Source organism: Gadus macrocephalus, chromosome 16, assembly GCF_031168955.1.
Source record: "Gadus macrocephalus chromosome 16, ASM3116895v1".
NCBI lineage: Eukaryota > Metazoa > Chordata > Actinopteri > Gadiformes > Gadidae > Gadus > Gadus macrocephalus.
In genome coordinates this window covers 15,514,081-15,531,750 of record NC_082397.1, presented here as the reverse complement: position 1 = coordinate 15,531,750, position 17,670 = coordinate 15,514,081, and the positions used below count along the sequence as shown (strand labels likewise).

Here is a 17,670-nt window from a genome sequence, read left to right as displayed (position 1 = left end):
GGCTGTTTATCTGCGTGTGTCCTGCATTAGCCCATTTATCCCCAGCCTCAAATTAGCTAATCATTCTCCAAGGGGAAGGACTTGGTCAGGAAATTGACATTTAGCAGCATAGGCTCACTCTATTAACTACAGTAAATTTAATTTGCCACACACCCCAGAAGTGTGCCGGTTTTCTCTGCCTACAGAGGGAGAGGGAGGGAGAGTGAGGGAGGATACAGAGGGAGGGGAGAGAGAGGGAGAGAAGCAGAGGGAGTGGGATGTGTGAGATAGAGATGCAGACAGGAAAAGAGAGGGAGACTGTTTATGGCATCTGTTGCTGCTGACCGCAAGTTGCTTGGCTGGAAACATAAGACATTAGCCTGGAACAGTGTCACCAACTTGTATTTCCCCCTTCATTTAATGTTGATTACAAACATACGCATTGGCATTGTCATCACACTTACTCCAAGGCCTGTTTTAGCCGTTGATGGATTGCTTTGCCTGGAGAATGCAACCCACCCCCCTACTGGGTTCTAATGTAAGGGTTTTTCTTTGTTTATCTGTGAGTACAGTCATTTGAATCCCAGTACCTACTGAATTCAAAACACAAGATCAAATGTCCATCTAGCTCATGGCTGCCACTCTTTCTTTCCTCAAACATTAAGGATATTATCCCAATTTCTCTTCTAATTACTCCGGGGGAACTGGCTTTGTATTTTTTCGGCAGGATGCCGTGAAAACTCTTACCGTTGGGAAATGCAGTAGAGGGGATTTGACATAAATAAATAAATGGTTGCTATTCCTGCCGATTTAACTGCAGACTATTGGCAGGTGCACAGAGAACAACTTGACGAGAACAAGTCCGTTACCACTTGTATTGAGATCACGCCAAATCAAGGCCCATTATTGTCAGCATTTTAACCCATTTTTACTGGTCTTTTAAAGAGGCACATTATGGTTTAATTCAAGCCCTCTTCTCTAGACCTCATTTTGTGTATTTTCTCTGCTGTATTATTCACAGTTTGGTCCCAAAAAGCCCTCTGAAGGGAAGATGGGCTCTCCCATGATCAGCATTGGTCCTGGCCTAATTGATTCCAGCGGGTGTCAGAGTGTTGTCTGTTAGGCCGGTGACAGGCGCCTAAGGAAGATGATTAGTTTGCTGTCGACAGAGAGACAGCTCTGGATGTCCCAAACTGCAAACTAATAAAGGTGGGGGGAAAGCAATAAAGCTGGCGGACAGCAGGTTTGACTGTTTTTATAGACAAATCAATAAAATGATAGATGATGGAAAATAACGGCATTTCAGCTGCCAATTCCGCTGGACTCTCACAGCACTGGCCGTCCTTCTGTGTGCACGCACGCACACACACACACACACACACACACGGACACACGCACACACACAGTTCTGTCCTACAATATACATAAAAAAAAGATGCAGAAGTCCACACAGATGCAATAGTACAGCTATTGGTTTTTGCTCTTGCATGGCATGTCCATGGTTCCTTTGTGTAATTTGTGCCCTGTTGTATGCATAAGTGACAGCGTTTTGAGGCATGGCTTCCATTTCCAATGGCATTTGCCGTGGTGTGTGTTGGATGGGCGTCATAAGTAACAGTGTAAATCTCCCAGAGTAAATCTCTTTATGACCAGAGGGCCAGTGTCAGGATCAATACTGAGGACAGGCCTTCCTCTGAGCTTGCCTCTAATTGGCCGTGTGTGTGTGTGTGTGTGTGTGTGTGTGTGTGTGTATGTGTGTGTGTGTGTGTGTGTGTGTGTGGCAAACTATCAGGCCTTTCTGATCGGTCATTTGAGAGCCAGTGATATGGGGTTGTGTACTGGACCTTAGAATTGGGTCAATGATGAAGTTAAGGAGGTTATTGGTTCATAACCAGAAATCAATGGGAAAATTGTCATCTTGAAGCCAGACACCACAGTGGAGTCGTCTTTTTTTCCAGACCATAAACGACCATCAGAAAAAGCGGTGTCTGTTGTATGGTCTGCTGAACCGCCGGTTCTCAGTGGCTGTCGTGCCCAGTGTGTTTAGTAGCTGTAAGGTGTTTGCTCTGCTCTGCTCCCTCCAGGTCGCCGTCTCGCCACCAGCGCTCCCGCAGCAAGAGCCGCAAGCGGAGCCGCAGCCGGGAGCGGGACCACGCACGCCGGAAGGGCCGGGACCGAGACAAGGACAAGGAGAAGGAGAGGGACCGGGACAAGGGGAGAGGGCGGCACAAGGACAGAGACAACGAGAAGAGCAAGGACAAGGCTAAGGAGAAAGGGTGAGTAGTGGAGACCAGACTAACATGCCCTTGATCTTACACACACACACACACACACACACACACACACACACACACACACACACACACACACACACACACACACACACACACACACACACACACACACACACACACACACACACACATTCATACCACGCTCCAAAATGTTTTGTAGTGAAACAAAAAAACACCACTTTAATACAGAGCTCAGTCCCGGCTCTTCGTCCTTCTATCCATCACTCAGTGCCCTCATCCATCAATCATTGTCTTCTTCATCCATTACCCTGAGAAGTTAACCAGGGGGATTTGAGTGCTGCATACCTCTCGTGCTCTTAAGTGTGAAGATCACAAGGTAAGGTCTTATGGCCTTGCGTCTCTGTTTTTTTTGTATACCCCCCCTCGGCCTATGCGCAATATGTCCAGAAACCCTAATGTGATCATGTGACTCTCTGCTGGCTAAGAATATGCAATAAACAAGGTTGGTGTTTATGAAGATGGAGAATTTGGCCAATCGATGTGTTCACTGGCAGCCATGCTGTCTGCAACAGGGCTGATATACCTTTACAACAGGTTCCCACTGCAACCCGCCCAGGATCATGTAGCAGCGCCACGGCTTGGCATAGGTCTAACAACGTTAGAGACCGCTCTCCGCCTCTAGCACGATATAAACCTCAGTCCCGCCCCTTGTGGTTTGCTCTAATGTGATTGGAGGACTCTGTAATGCAATTGGTGGGCAGTTGTTGTCTGTCATATTGAATGGTACAGGTGTGTGCGTCAGACAGTAGCTCCCTGTAGTACTTCCAGGTCGGGTGCCGCTGAATGCTATTTCAATACAGGCTGTATTGAGAACTCATCAATGGTAAAAAATACCTCTTTACGTTTGTTACTGTAGAAGCTGTGAGGTTATTTGCATAATTCACGTTTTGTTGGTCATTGGACATTTTGGACATTTAAGTTTGTTTTGGTTAAGATCATCCAGTGTGGTCCAAAAGTAATGCCAACAATTCACATTCATCAAAGTCAGCATTTCCAAGATGCAAGGTTCTGTCTCCATTGTCCGACAGTGGTTTCGCCCAACTACCCAACTTTACCCAGAAATTCAAATGGCTAATTAGTATTCAACTGATCTTGGACCCAGCAGTCCTGCTACAGCAGAACTTCTGTGTTGAGACGGCCCAGAGTCTAGGCCGGAAACCAGGACGCTTTCCAGTTTCGTTAGAGATATTTGACCGAGGAAAAATCATTTGCATGTGTGGAAGAAGCTCCAGGAGGGGATTTTAATAAGTGTCTTTCTACAGTGGCCAGTCTACACAGAGACCTTTACAGAAATTTATTTTTACAGCTGCTGGCTGAGTTTGTGTTCACCAATTACCCGCTTACAGATCCCTGTCTCCAGCAACATGATTCAACGTAACAAATATGAAACGAAAGAAAGTTGAAACACCCCAGTCACCACGATTTCAGCTTGTCTGCAATTGGACTTTATGCCTCGTTTCCACAGAGCGGCTCGATTCGGTGTGGCTCAGTCCGCTTATATGTGTTGCGTTCTTCTTTTTCATTGAATTTATCAGGCTATAGTGTCGGCGGTGGAGATCTCAGCCAGGTTTAGCATAACCGAGCTGTCGCGCTTCGAGACATCCCGACCCGAGCGGCTCCGCTCGTTGGTAACCAGGCTTAAAATAGTAATCCAAACTCTGATGATATGAGACTAGAAATGAACTAACTGCGCTGACCTATATAACTAATTCAACAACAGCGTAGAATTGGACGATGTGAAACCATGTTGGATTGATTTGTAATTGATTGTTCTGGTATGTTCAAGGATACTCAGGTAAACCCCAATTTTATCAAGTTGAGTAAATGTTTATATCCCAAATAGCATTCATCCACACATTTTATAGATCCTGTATAATCAGTTGTTCTCTGTTGACTCTGTCTCCTGTGGCCAGCGGTTTACTGGTGGTTGACACACAGTTTGACAGTTGATGATCCCAAGGTGTTTTCAAAACATGGCAGATGCGTTTCCATAGGGATGATTTTATATTTGTATTTGCAGCTATTACATATTGCCTTTCTTCGATCACTATCAGCCAAACAAATAAAGCTAACACGGAGGAATATAAGGCAAGACAAATCAATATTACAGTATTTTTCTTATGAAGGCTTCAATATCCTCCAGCACGGATAGGAATCTTTGGCTTTATCTCTGACCCCCGCTTAGACTTGTCTCACTATGCGGGTGTGTGTGTGTGTGTGTGTGTGTGTGTGTGTGTGTGTGTGTGTGTGAGAGAGAGGACCCAATGATGCGTTACACCTTCATGTGTGTTGTTTTTATTTATTTCCAAACTGACTGTCATCCGTTGTCCGGCTGGCTATATTTCCCTTTAGTTTAGTATGACCCGATGTACCATCATGTTAGAATTGGGTTGACATGACTCTGTGGGACTAATCTCTTAGGTTTGTCAATTTTGTACAGTGAGCGTGTTGTACAGTGAGCCTGTTGTACACTGAGCATGTTGTACAGTGAGCATGTTGTACAGTGAGCATGTTGTACAGTGAGCAGGTAGTGCAGTGAGCCTGTTGTACACTGAGCATGTTGTACAGTGAGCATGTTGTAAAGTGAGCAGGTAGTGCAGTGAGTATGTCGCACATTAAGAATGTTGTACTCTGAGCCTGTTGTACAGTGAGCCTGTTGTACAGTGAGCCTGTTATTCAGGGAGCATGTTTTACAGTGAGCATGTTGTACAGTGAATATGTCGCACAGTCCAAAGCTGTAGCTGAGGCAGTTTAGCTTCAGTCAACTTTTGTATCCTCTTGGAATCGCCTCACTTGAGCCACATCTAAATGCGGTCTGACGTTGGGTGCGACTGCGGCTAAACGCAGCAGTGCCTCTGAACCTCTTACCACAGCACGCCAACTTCAGCAGAAGAAAGGCGTCAAGATGTTCCAAGCGGGGGGGGGGGAGAACACAACTGTCTGTTACGTCTGTCCCCCTGACAATTCACTCATTCTTCCTCTTCTTCTTTGTCATCTGCTTATTTTCCCTTTCCCTCCTCTCTTCTCCAGCTCTTAAACATGCAAAACGGGGTAAATCTAAGACTTGATGAGACATCATCGTCATCCCTCGCTGTGTGCCCCCCCACAGTTTGTATCCAGGTTGTCTGGCTGGGTGGTGGGAGAAGAAGAGAGACGCAGCATCAAGCTGGTGGGGGGTTGGGGAGGCTGTTGAGAACCGGGCCCAGAATCTGTTTTAATGTCTGTCAGGATGAAAGCCAAGCAGCAGCCTGACACTGTGTGTGTGTGTGGGGGTGGGGTGGGTGTGTGGGTGTGTGTGTGTGTGTGTGTGTGTGTGTGTGCGCGCGTCTCCATGTGGTGTTGTCATCATTAAACATTTAACACTGCTCTAGTATGACAGCAGGCAACTTGGTGTTGGGGCGGGATGTTTTCATGCAAAATTCATTGAAAAAGAAGCGCACCGTTGTTAAGGGGGTCTTGTTGCCTCTTACCAATGGCAAAGGGTAAGCGGGCAATTGTAACCGCAGAGTGTGTGTGTGTGTGTGTGTGTGTGTGTGTGTGTGTTTAGGAGCAGGAGAGAGAGAGATTTTTGTTTACCCAGGCTTATCAACAGAGGTCAGAGGTCAGATTTACTTGATGTAATCCTTCAGCTGTACTTGGAGAGCTTAACGGCTTCCTTTTTAAACTGTTTATTAGACAGTCAATTTATAAGTTTGTTTAATAGGTATGGGGTGCTCTAGTGTTTGAGTTTGTAACTTTTTTGTTGAGTTATACAAAAAGAAAACAATAATTGATAAATAAAAGCAGGAATGAGATATCTAGAGGTGCCGACGGAGGTTATTTATTGTGGTGGGATTTAAGCTGGTCTTCTGCAATCATCAGCTGTATGCATCATAGGTGTTTAGTTTTTTTATACAGCACTTTGTGGCAACTGCTCTTGAAAGGTGCTATATATGTATATATATGTTATTAAGACACACACGCACACGCACACGCACACACACAGCGTCTCGGCAGACAGAATGGTAGGGTTATAGGGTATGACAGGTTCCTGCTCCCCTTCTCTGTTAGAGAGAAATGCTCCTTCCTGGTCGTGGCGGTGTTGTGACCTCCGAGTTTTGTTCTTCTCTCCCCCGTATTGGCGTGGACGGGGCTGTGTGATGAAAGGACGTGGGCTGGCTGCAGAGAGCTCCTGCGCACCCCCAACCAAAGGCTTCTCATTAGGCTGATCTCTCCCTGTCGCCGACCCGGGCGGCGTGGGTGCCACGTTTGTTTGAACGGGGGAACTGGGCGGGGGTGCTGGAGGGAGTGCCCCCGCAAGCAGGACTAAGACCCCCTGAAGGTGCCCGGGAGGTGAGTGGTCATTTGACCACTTATGAACGAGGAAAGAAAGGGAATACGGTTAATGAGCTTGCGGGTGATGAGGAGCAGAAGGACATTTTTGTACCTGTCGGCCCGGTTCTTTTGGGGGGGAGGGTGGACTGCTTTTGGAAAGAACTTCCTTTGAATAAAGAACCCTCCGCCCTCTCTCTCACTCAAACACATGCACAAAATGCACCGTAACAGAACACAAACACACTCTTAACAGCTGAAGTCTACCACTACGTCGGTTTCGTTCTCCGAGTGTGATTGTTTTTCCCTATAATTCTTCTCATTATTGACACTGTGAAGAGAACCGCAGGCCTCAATCTGGCTAGCGCTGGTGCGTCGCTCAGCCTTCACCCCTGGAAGCCTGGGAGCTGTGAGAGAATCAACACGACCCATGCACACAAACACACCAACGCACGCGGCTGTTGATGTACCTCCCTCTTTGCTCTCTACTCAAGGAAACTATTGTCTGCAGTTTATTTGCTTCAGTTCAACATGTATCAGCTCATTAGTGGTGTGATGCAAGGAAACACACGCACACACAAGCACAAACACACACGCGCTGTGTGTGAGAGATAGCGCAAGCAATGCAGGGAATAGAAGAGAGACTATGAAGCCCCAGCCTGCGGCATCTTCTGCCCGTTGAGAGCCGGTGTATGGGTGGTGTGTATGGGAATGTGTGTCTGTGTGTGCGGTGGAGTGTTTGCAGGATTTCCTGGACTCTAGGCATTGTCTGTCTATGCACAAGGCCCTGGGGAAGCAGGGAGACTTCAAACACGGTGTTCGGACGCTTATGATGCACTTGCATCGACTCAAATGCTCTGTAAGTGTGTGTGTGTGTGTGTGTGTGTGTTATTTGTATTAATCAAGGGCTAGTCTAGTGGCTGGAAGCAATGGGTTTGAGATTTTCTGTGTGTTTGCTTGTGTGCGTGCATGCACACACACTGGTTGCAAGGCTAAGTAACTTCAGGGGAGCAGGATAGTTATAACAAGGTGAGAATGATGCCCGCATGTAAAGGGGGAAATAACACACACACACACACACACACACACACACACACACACACACACACACACACACACACACACACACACACACACACACACACACACACACACACACACACACACACACACACACACACACATGTCTACTATTGGCAATCCTCCACATAGAATCAAGTCAAGCTGTATTTTCATGCTAATCATTTTTTGAGTTTAGAGCACCCTCTACAGAGAGATGAATACAAAGAACACACTAAAACACCCTAACACATTTCAATTGTGGTAAGTGAGGATAATTATGAGTTGAATGTATTTTTCTGATCTAAGTTGGTGGATAAGCTGTTATGTAAGTTTAAGAGGTCATGACGTGCAGGAAAGACTTGTGAGTTCTGTGTGTTTGACTTGATTTCATTTTAAATCGTATGGACTTTTTCCGAGATGTTTAGAAACATCTTTGTCTATAGTATTAGATTTATTGTTTAGCGTTTAGCCTACAGAAGTACACTAATTTACCTGTAAAAATGACAATGATCACGGTAACATGGAGATGTTTCTTCTGGCATTGGATACACTTAAACTAAAGTACATTCTTCTAAATTCAATTGTCTTTTTTAAACATTTCAATAATCCATTAGACGCAGTGTAACATACTTTAGTTCAAATTGAAGAAAAGCTTTCGGGCATTAGTAATTGCATTTTATTTTTGATTGGAAATGTTTTAGAGCCATTGTATGGTAATGTGATACATTAATAAAGGAGAATACAACTGCAGTATAAATGGCTTCTAATAGCGTACAAAATGTTATCTTTACCTGAGTTTTATCAAAGTCTGTCGTTCCCACTTTTCCCTCTCTCCTTCTGCCTGCGTGTGCGGGTGTGGGTGTGTGTCTGTGTCCGTGGGTGTGTGTGAGAGAAGGGGGGCCTGGCCACTCTTCATCGCAGGAGACACCCAGAGAGAGCGAGAGAGCTGTGACAATCCACTTAGTGCGCTCTGTAATCTGTTTAACCATTTAGTGAGTTGTAAGAGGAGCATGTGAACACACACGCGTACAAATACACACACAACACCGTTGACAAGAAGACTTCTGAGGTTAACAGGACATTTCCAGAATTTGTCTCAAATTCATGCTGCAGCATTATTTTATAAAACACTTGTGTGTGTGAGTGAGATAGACTGCATGTGTCTGCATTCTGGTGTGTGTGCGAATGTATGTGTGTGTTTGCGTCCGTGTGCACGCTGCACGTGCACGTGAGGGCCTGCCCGGAGCACTGAGAGAAGCCAGGCCTGGAGCGCGATGACAGAGACCAGGCCCGGTCATATAGAATACCCACCCCCACCTCCCCAATCCAATTACACTGTCTCTCTTTTTATTCTCTCTATCCCCCTATCCATCCATCCCACCTCTCCTCTCCTCTGCTCCCAGGATGGCACGCCTGGATGCTGTTGAGAACAGTCCACTGCTTTGCTTTATGGATCAGAAGAGGTTGTAGGCAGGATTATAAGCAGCAGGTTATGAACAGTAAACATGACAGGCCAGCTCCGATTTAGGAGGGTTATGTAAATTTGCTTGTAAACAATTTTATTTTTTTATCCGTCTCTCTATGACTTTCTCTCTCTCTCTTCTCTTCTCTTCTCTCTCTTTATGACTTTCTCTCTCGCTCTCGTCTCTTCTCTTGCTCTATGACTTACTCTCTCTCTCCTCTCTTCTCTCTCTTACTCTCTTCACTCTGACTCTATGACTTTCTTTCTCTCCCTCCTCTCTCCTCTCACTCTCTGACTATGACTTTCCCTTTCTCTCTCTCCTCTCCTCTCCTCTCCTCTCCTCTCCTCTCCTCTCTCTGCTCTGGAGAGTTTGGAGGCTGATGATGGTGGGCGTGCTCAGAGATTGTTATGGAGAACGATGTGTAAAAGAGACACACCATTAATGTTTAATTTTCTCCACACTCTGGTGCTTATCCACCCACACCAGCGGCCCCGGAAGGGGCTGAGTGAAGTCTTTACGAGGCAGAGGGCGAGGGAGGAGTTCATTTTTTTTTTCAACCAGAGATGGCCTTTTATTTATTTTGCCGAAGGTGAGGGCAGACAAGGCCTAAGCAGGTATGTATGGGAGGGTTTGCGAGAAATGGATACTCTAGGTTGGTAAATTAAAACAAAAATATGTTATTTACCACCAATAATACAGTTCTATAGCTCCCGGTTAACATTGTTGAGCATTGCTAAGAATATCACCGCTCAGATGTAATAGTTTTCTGTCAGGGTTTTTGTTTCTCTGAAATCCTTTCACACTTAAAGGAGGCTGGACTGAAAAGCACCAAAGTACTAAATGATGCACTCTTATAACATGGTACCCACTCACTGAATTTACCTGTGCTCATCATCTCATCTGAGTCTGTATTTTTACCTGACAGAGAGGCTGTCTAGGTCTGACTGATTGTCTTTTTGTGGTTGTCATAGTGGCTCTGGAATACCCCGTCAACCAACCAGAACTGTCTTAACACCACCCCCATCGCCACCATCACACCTTCTCCCAACTTCACCTCATTTTCAACAGATGCTCCTCCTTCCATTTTTATGCTCATCCACAGTCCCTCTGCAGTGTTGAACTCAAGGGCTTCTCGTTGTGTAAGAATTATCTGAATTGAATTGAATTGAAAATCTCCCTCTCTTTTTCACTCTCTATTTCAGTTCCTCTCCCTCCACCCTTCCCTACCTTTGTCCTGCTATTTTTATTTGTCTTAGTTTTTTATCCATTTATTTGGGGCATTGTTCCTTTCCCCCCCCCCCCCCCGCCATGTTTCCAGTCATTTCTCCCCTTCCTCCATGGCCAGTGTCTGACCGCATGGAAAGTGTATAACAGTACATCCCCATCAAGCTGCTCTCTAATCAGCCCAGTCAAATCCTTCACCCCTTGTTTCTTTCTGTTGACACACACACACCCACACACAATTTAACAAACGCATTTACATGTGTGCATGCACACACCAATACACATGCACACACAAACACTTACGAACTCACACTGACACACACGCATGCATATACACTCAAACATCCCACAATGCAGGCGGATCAATCCGTCATTATCAACCTTTATGTGGAAAATTATAATTTTTTTGGTTTCCAGTGAGAGACAGGGTAACTAATCAAATGAATATGTTCCAATTTTCTAAATAAATTATCCTCTTGCGGTTTCTGTTTTGGCATTTCTGCACTCGCCCACTCTCTCATATAGTGTATACACAGGCTGCGGTCAGGTTCAGCACACATGTGTTTATAGAGCGGTCTTCTGCTCTCTGTAGTAATAATAAAGATATAGTGTATTTTTCGAAAAATAAAGCCTTATTTTCTATAAGCCGCAGGAGCGGTAAAATGGGGTTGCATGTTTAAATATACCACAAATAAGCCACACTATCGTTTAAGCTGCATCTTATTTCACATCTTTGCCCATAGCCCAAATACTTACATGTACTGCCCAATGCTGACGTGAAACCATAACGAAAATATAGTGCAATACTCTAGAGGTAGATTTAGATTGATTGAAACACAGAGACTTTGAATGATGGTTCATGGACTGTGAGAGCACATTTTCAAAAACTGTTTTTTCAATTATGAAGTGATGCCAGTGTTTAATTCTTTACGAGGTTATATTTTTTCCTGTGTCAATGAGCATATTGGCTTTACATCCTGACAGCATTAGGACCTCCATGTTTTATCACTAGGACGCAAAACACTGAAAACGGCAAAGTCTCTGAAGTCTTTGTCTATGCAAAATCTACAAATAATCTGCAGCGACAGTTTTGGTTCTTAAAATCGATAGAATAGAAGCTGTGAAAAATATGCTAGTGTTTAGTATCATTTCATATTTTATTATTTTATGATCGATACACATTTGCTTAAGTATTACTGTATTATAAAGAACATATACTTGTTCAGCTATATTATTTCACACCGTGTGTGTGTGTGTGTGTGTGTGTGTGTTTGTGTTTGTAGCAAAGCAAAGCACCTTGGGTTAACTTATTTTCTTTGTGCAACACACACACACACACACACACACACACACACACACACACACACACACACACACACACACACACACACACACACACACACACACACACACACACACACACACAGCCCTGAAGGCATTCCCAGTGGGCCAGACTGCAGAGCGCTCGGGGCCATGTTGTTTTGTCTTCTGACGGACAGACAGCGCAGCCAGAGAAAAGGAGAAAGAGAGAGAGAGAGACTTACTGTGCCGAGTGATTACGGCAGTTTGACAACACAGACATAGGTGAAAGTAAAAAAAAAAAGAGGGAGAGAAAGAAAGAAAGAAAAAAAACAAACTAAAGCAGCGAGCGAGAGTTAAGAAAAGGCCCGAAGAGTGGCCGGCATGTAGAGGATATGAATAACAATATGGAGTCGTGTTTCTCTTCTGGCTTCCTGATAACCTGCAGACCGCAACCCGCTCCCTGTGACAGGCTGGCCTTTGTGGCCGCCTTATCCCGCCTGTACTCTTGTAAGGCAGAGCTGGGATAATCGCACCTAATCTAATTAGGGCTAAAGAGGGCCATGACTGTGGCTGGCCAGCAAGTGCGCACACACACACACACACACACACACACACACACACACACACACACACACACACACACACACACACACACACACACACACACACACTGGGGTTCAGGAAAGCACACCTCAGCGCATGGAAATCCTGTTCTGCATCAGAAAAATAAGGTTGTCATATTGATTATGCAAATGAAAGCCTAACGGGGGGCTAACTGCCACTTGGGCAGCGGGCTACAGCTGACACAGGCTGGAGAGAGGGATAGGGGACCCAGAGAGAGAGAGGGGGGGATTAGGCCTGGCTTGGCTTGCTGGCCTTGCTTCCCCTTTTGCTGTTTTGCATGCGCCATTTGGAGACTCACAACAAGCTTTTATTCTCGGATCCTTTCTTTTTGACTTTCTTCTCGATGTCATGTCGGGGGGCAAGTATCTAATATTCCCTTTGAATTAAATACAAAATGCACAGATGAAACAAAGGTAGAAAGAAACCTTTCCCGTGATTCAATTTATTGACATTATTTCATCCACATACATCAGGTTGTGCAGACGGACACAGCGTCGTGTGTATGTATACACACGTGGAGATCCATGTCATTTTTTTATTTTGCAATGCGCCTCTCTCTCTACATAGGCCTAACATGCATTGTGTTCAGGTGTCGCATGGACAGCCGGCTGCCAGATTGCCACTCAGCCCCTCTCTCTGTGCCCCTATAGAATGGCCTGGCTATTCTCTGAATGAGGGTGCGATGTACAATTGAGGGGCAGGATTGAAACTGATTACCTTGTTAACTCCTGGCACTCGCGGGGCAGCTTGGAATAGACCTGAGCACCGGGGCCTGATTTGCAAATGAATTACCAACCCCCCCACCACCCCCCCCCCCCCCCCCCACACACACACACACCCCACCTCTCATTCCCTCCCTCCCTTACCCGCTCAGTCTCTTTATCTCTCCTTCTCTCTCTCCTTTCTCTCCTCTTCTCTCTCTCTCTCTCTCTCTCTCTCTCTCTCTCTCTCTCTCTCTCTCTCTCTCTCTCTCTCTCTCTCTCTCATTCCTTCTCTTGCTCTCTGTCTCTGTGTGTGTGTGTGTGTGTGTCGTCCGTGCTGTGGCAGGATCATCCTTTTTTTTTTTTTATATGTGTCACGACAGATGCTCTCCCTGGCCTCCATTGTTCCCTATCAGTTGTGTTTCCTTCCTTATCTTCCTGGGACCACGAGGAAGAGAGCCAAATGATTCCACATGTGATTCTTTTTCTTCTTCTCTCCCTCGTTTTTTTCATCCACCACCGTTTTCCCGCCGCTGTAAAACCAAGCTCTTTATTCTCTGTGTACCACCGGTGCTGCAATCGAGCACGCTTTCAGAGCAGGGAGGACCTGTTGAGGGGTGTAGGTGTAGGTGGGAGGCTGTCCATTGTCTGCGTCTCAATAAGGCAGAGTTATCCCTCTGATTAGGTACGGTTCTAATTGGGAGCTATGAAAAGGACCGCTGGCTATTAGTCAGGAAACCACAGGGAAATGGATTTCCCTATCCATCGCCATGCTTTCTCTTTCTCCCTTGTCTACCCCCAGCTTTGTCCTCCCTCTCTCCCCATGTCTCTCCCTCTCTCCCTGCACACTGCTCCATGTTAGAGTAGGCAGTGTTCTTCCAAACTTGGCCCAGAATTGAATTCCCTTCAGCGCTGGGGTGAGGGTGGAAAGGCTTGGAGGATGGGCTGAAGCCGTGGGCTGGGGAGATGGAGTCAAAGTGGTGTTTGTGTGTTTCATCGTTTGTATATCCCAAAATAATCGGTTTCTCTTCAAAGTGAGACAAGATTAATCAATTAGTTCATTTTTGTTTTTTTACATTTTTACTTTTTACCTTATGACCATCATGGTCTGTCAACGTCTCACGTGCTGGCCTGTATACAGGATGGGCCAAATATGGGCCAGCAGGTGTGTGTATGGGTCATACACGCACAGAAAGCAGTAAGACCAAATGTTAAAGCGGGCCAATCTTAAATCAACTTCTTCCTTTCTTATGCACCCTTTTTATTGACTGCACCTAACCCCTTTCTCACAGAAAAAATGGTCCTGAATTGGTTAGCCTCGCTTTTAATGGACTGCTTTTCTCCACAATTTTGGGATTATGGTAAAATATGGTCACATCCTGTGGGAAAGGAGGCACATTGTGTTAGTGTGTGTGTGTGCCTTTTGTGTGTGTGTTTGTGTATATGTGTGTGTGTGCGCGTGGACAAGTGCATGTGACTTAAAAGCCATGCGCATACGTGGGTTTTGTTCTGTTTTGTATAATTGAGCGACAATTTATGGCTTACCTTCAGCACAATTCTCTTGAGTGCGTGTGTGCGGGCATGCATTTATCTGTGTGTGTGTATGTGTGTGTGCACATCTACTCCACTCCCCTCTAACCCTCCTCCTTAGCAGTGTAAAACCCAGAGAGGTACCTCTGATAGTACACACAAGAATACAATTTCAATTTCAATTGGCAGCCCTGCTAAAAAGGAGCAATGGAGATGGCAATCAGGCCTGGGGGAGAGCTGAGCGGGCTGCCTTAGTGTGTGTGTGTGTGTGTGTGTGTGTGTGTGTGTGTGTGTGTGTGTGTGTGTGTGTGTGTGTGTGTGTGTGTGTGTGTGTGTGTGTGTGTGTGTGTGTCATTGTGCTTCAACTGCTTAATATCAGGCTTTTACATTCTATTAGTTAAACAGGCAGATGTCACTGATGTGGGCTGTGTGTATGTGTGTGTGTGGGTGTATGTTTGTGTGTAAACCATTTTGACTGGTAAGTCCTCCGCCGTCAGATGGACTCTTTAATAAATCTGCCTGCCATTCTATCAGCAGTCAAACAACATATGAATGCTCAATGACACGCTTGACAAGGCGTGAAGCGGCGATGGCAAAATGGGTGCCTGTGACATGTCGGCATGTTCACACACGCACAAACACACGCACACGCACACACACACACACACACACACATACATGCACATGCGCCAGTGCGCAAACACAGTGATGACTCTTTTGTGGAGCTGCATTATTGCCAGTAGCTCTGCATGCTCCGGCTGCAGCTCCTCTGATGCTCTCTGACGGGGATCGCGGAGGGTGGTGCAGTCAGCCATGACCTCGAGCCCTGATGCACCACAGAGGAGTCATGGAGAAGGGCCCTATACAGTCCTTGCTTCTCTTGGTACTACATGGCCTGTACACCTGCGTAGCATGTTGGCCTCTCAGGTGATGTCTCAAAGTGTTGCTGGCGAATATGCCTGGGTTAATATCGTAGTAGCTCGATACATTTAATGACATTAATAACTGTGTTTCAGATGTTTAATACAAATAAACCACATACAAAGTTTTGTGTCTTTTGTGGAACGCTGCTGTTTTAGAAAAACACAGTTTTTAGTACAAGACTGCATTGCCTCACGGCTGGTCCGTTCAGAATTATATTAAGGGTTGAGTTTTTTCACAATTTCGATTGTAAACATATTGAAAAGTTATACATTGGATCACAAAAAGAGAATGAACAATCGCTCCATAGTAACCGTTCAGAAGTCTTTGATAATAGTTAAATAAACCACAGTATGAAATAACTCTATTCAATTAAATCATTGTAGGTGAGCCTTTCTATTGGACTGGAACAGACTTTAAGAGATCCAAGGGGTTAAAGAGAGTCAAAGATGGCCGGACATGAAAGCTTTCCGACTAGCCAGTGGTGAACACTGAATGGGGTTAAACTCACCCACACACACAGGACGGTTGGACAGGGCGAGGTAATGCATGGCTGATGAGGGCCGGCCTAATGGGCAGCTCTGTTAGCTGGAAATCAAACGACTGCCTCTGCATTTTAAAGTGTCTCTCTCTCTCTCTCTCTCTCTCTCTCTCTCTCCATTGACTGACTAAAGATATTCATCTCCACTGTGTCACCATCCGCGGTGTGGGGGGGGGGGGGGTTATTGAAAAAAGGGAGACTGTGGAGGAGGGTGCTGTAGAGACAAAACACAAAGACATAATGCAATTATTAGAAACTCGACCACAAATGACAGCTCATCTGACGCCCGTTGGGTCTATAATGAATTGTCGGCGAGCAGGGGCATCCGTGATTAGCGAGAAGGGGCGAAGTCTTTGAACCATGCAGAAGGCCGAGGTAATGGGAGACGGGGTATTGATGGGCGAGTAGGCACACAGGGAAGGAGAGGAGGCATGTCCAAAGGAACGGGGGGAAAGGGGAGATACAATCCTGGTCATCGGGGGCGGGGAGACAGACTTAGGGATAGAGGGCAGGTGCCATGTGGTTTAGGTGGGGTCTGGTAGACGATCATGGTAGGGTGGTTCTTATTGGTGGAGAGCACCAGGAATAGGAGTGTGGGTGAGTGTTTGGAGTGTGGGCGGACCTTTGACAATCCTGTTTTATATCTTGAGTATTGAGTATTACGTGGGGATATTTCAACCTGGACCCTATTTTCTGATAATTTTGTGTGTAACTGACTAATGTGGACAACAATTTTTAAAATTGTTCCTGTATTGAGGGAGAACTCTGCAGCCGTGAACCACGATAACGAGCTCTAACATCATCCTTCAATGTACGTCAATGTTCGCTTTCTAAAGTTGCTTGCTTTGCCAATGACAGGCTCTGATTATATTCTAGCATTATGGAAAGGATCCCTACAGAGAAATAAACTAAGTTTCTTTACCTTTTACTTGATCCTGTCTGTTTATTACTGTGTTCAACCTCGCTCTAGGAGAAGTCTCGCTCAGAATTGTTATTGTTAATGTTATTGTGTTTGACACATAATAAGAGGTAAAGAAGAGATTTTTTTCTCTCTAGCAATCCTCCATAATGTAAGAACTACTATTGGCCACACACTTAAAGCCTCCTTGCTCAATACTGTACCTGTTTCATAAATTGTTGTCTGCATTAGTCCCCCAGACCAGAAGTTATCTGAAAATGGTGTCCAGGTTCTCCCTTTAACGGGCCGGGGTCTTAACATAATATTGTGTCATATTTGTATTTTTATCAAAGGAACCACAGATAGCTCATGACATAGCCGTAAAATAATGTAAACCTTCTCATCCTTCCAATCCTCCAGCGCTTCCTCTCTCCATTTTCCCTTTCCTATTCTCTCTTTCATGTCATCCCTCTTTCTGTCTTCCTCACCTCCTTTCCTCTGTCTTTCAAATGTCTTAATTGTCTTGCCGTCTTCTTCCTCACCTTCACCGTTCCATATCTGGCACCCTATATCTGGCACCCTATATCTCCGACCTGTGGCTGTTTCTACCCCGTCCTATTATTGTAGTTTGTGTTTTTATCATCAACATTTGAATAGCATTTCCATGCCTGAATAGCATTTCCAGGCAGCCCAGCTCTCAAACACGCACACACGCATGCACACCCACCCCTCATTTGTACCTCCCCCCTCGGTATTGCTTGATGGCTGGCCATTTGTCTCAAAAACCTCCACGACTCCT

General features: G+C 45.5%; 1 protein-coding gene across 1 annotated transcript in view; it reads left to right on the top strand.

The window, feature by feature from the left end:
• LOC132474676 (serine/Arginine-related protein 53-like) overlaps positions 1-17,670 on the top strand; it is a 105,234-nt gene that overhangs the window by 15,777 nt on the left and 71,787 nt on the right. The window contains exon 4 of the mRNA XM_060075503.1: positions 2,064-2,255. Coding sequence (XP_059931486.1) covers positions 2,064-2,255 — 192 coding nt within the window. The remainder of the gene's footprint in view (positions 1-2,063; positions 2,256-17,670) is intronic.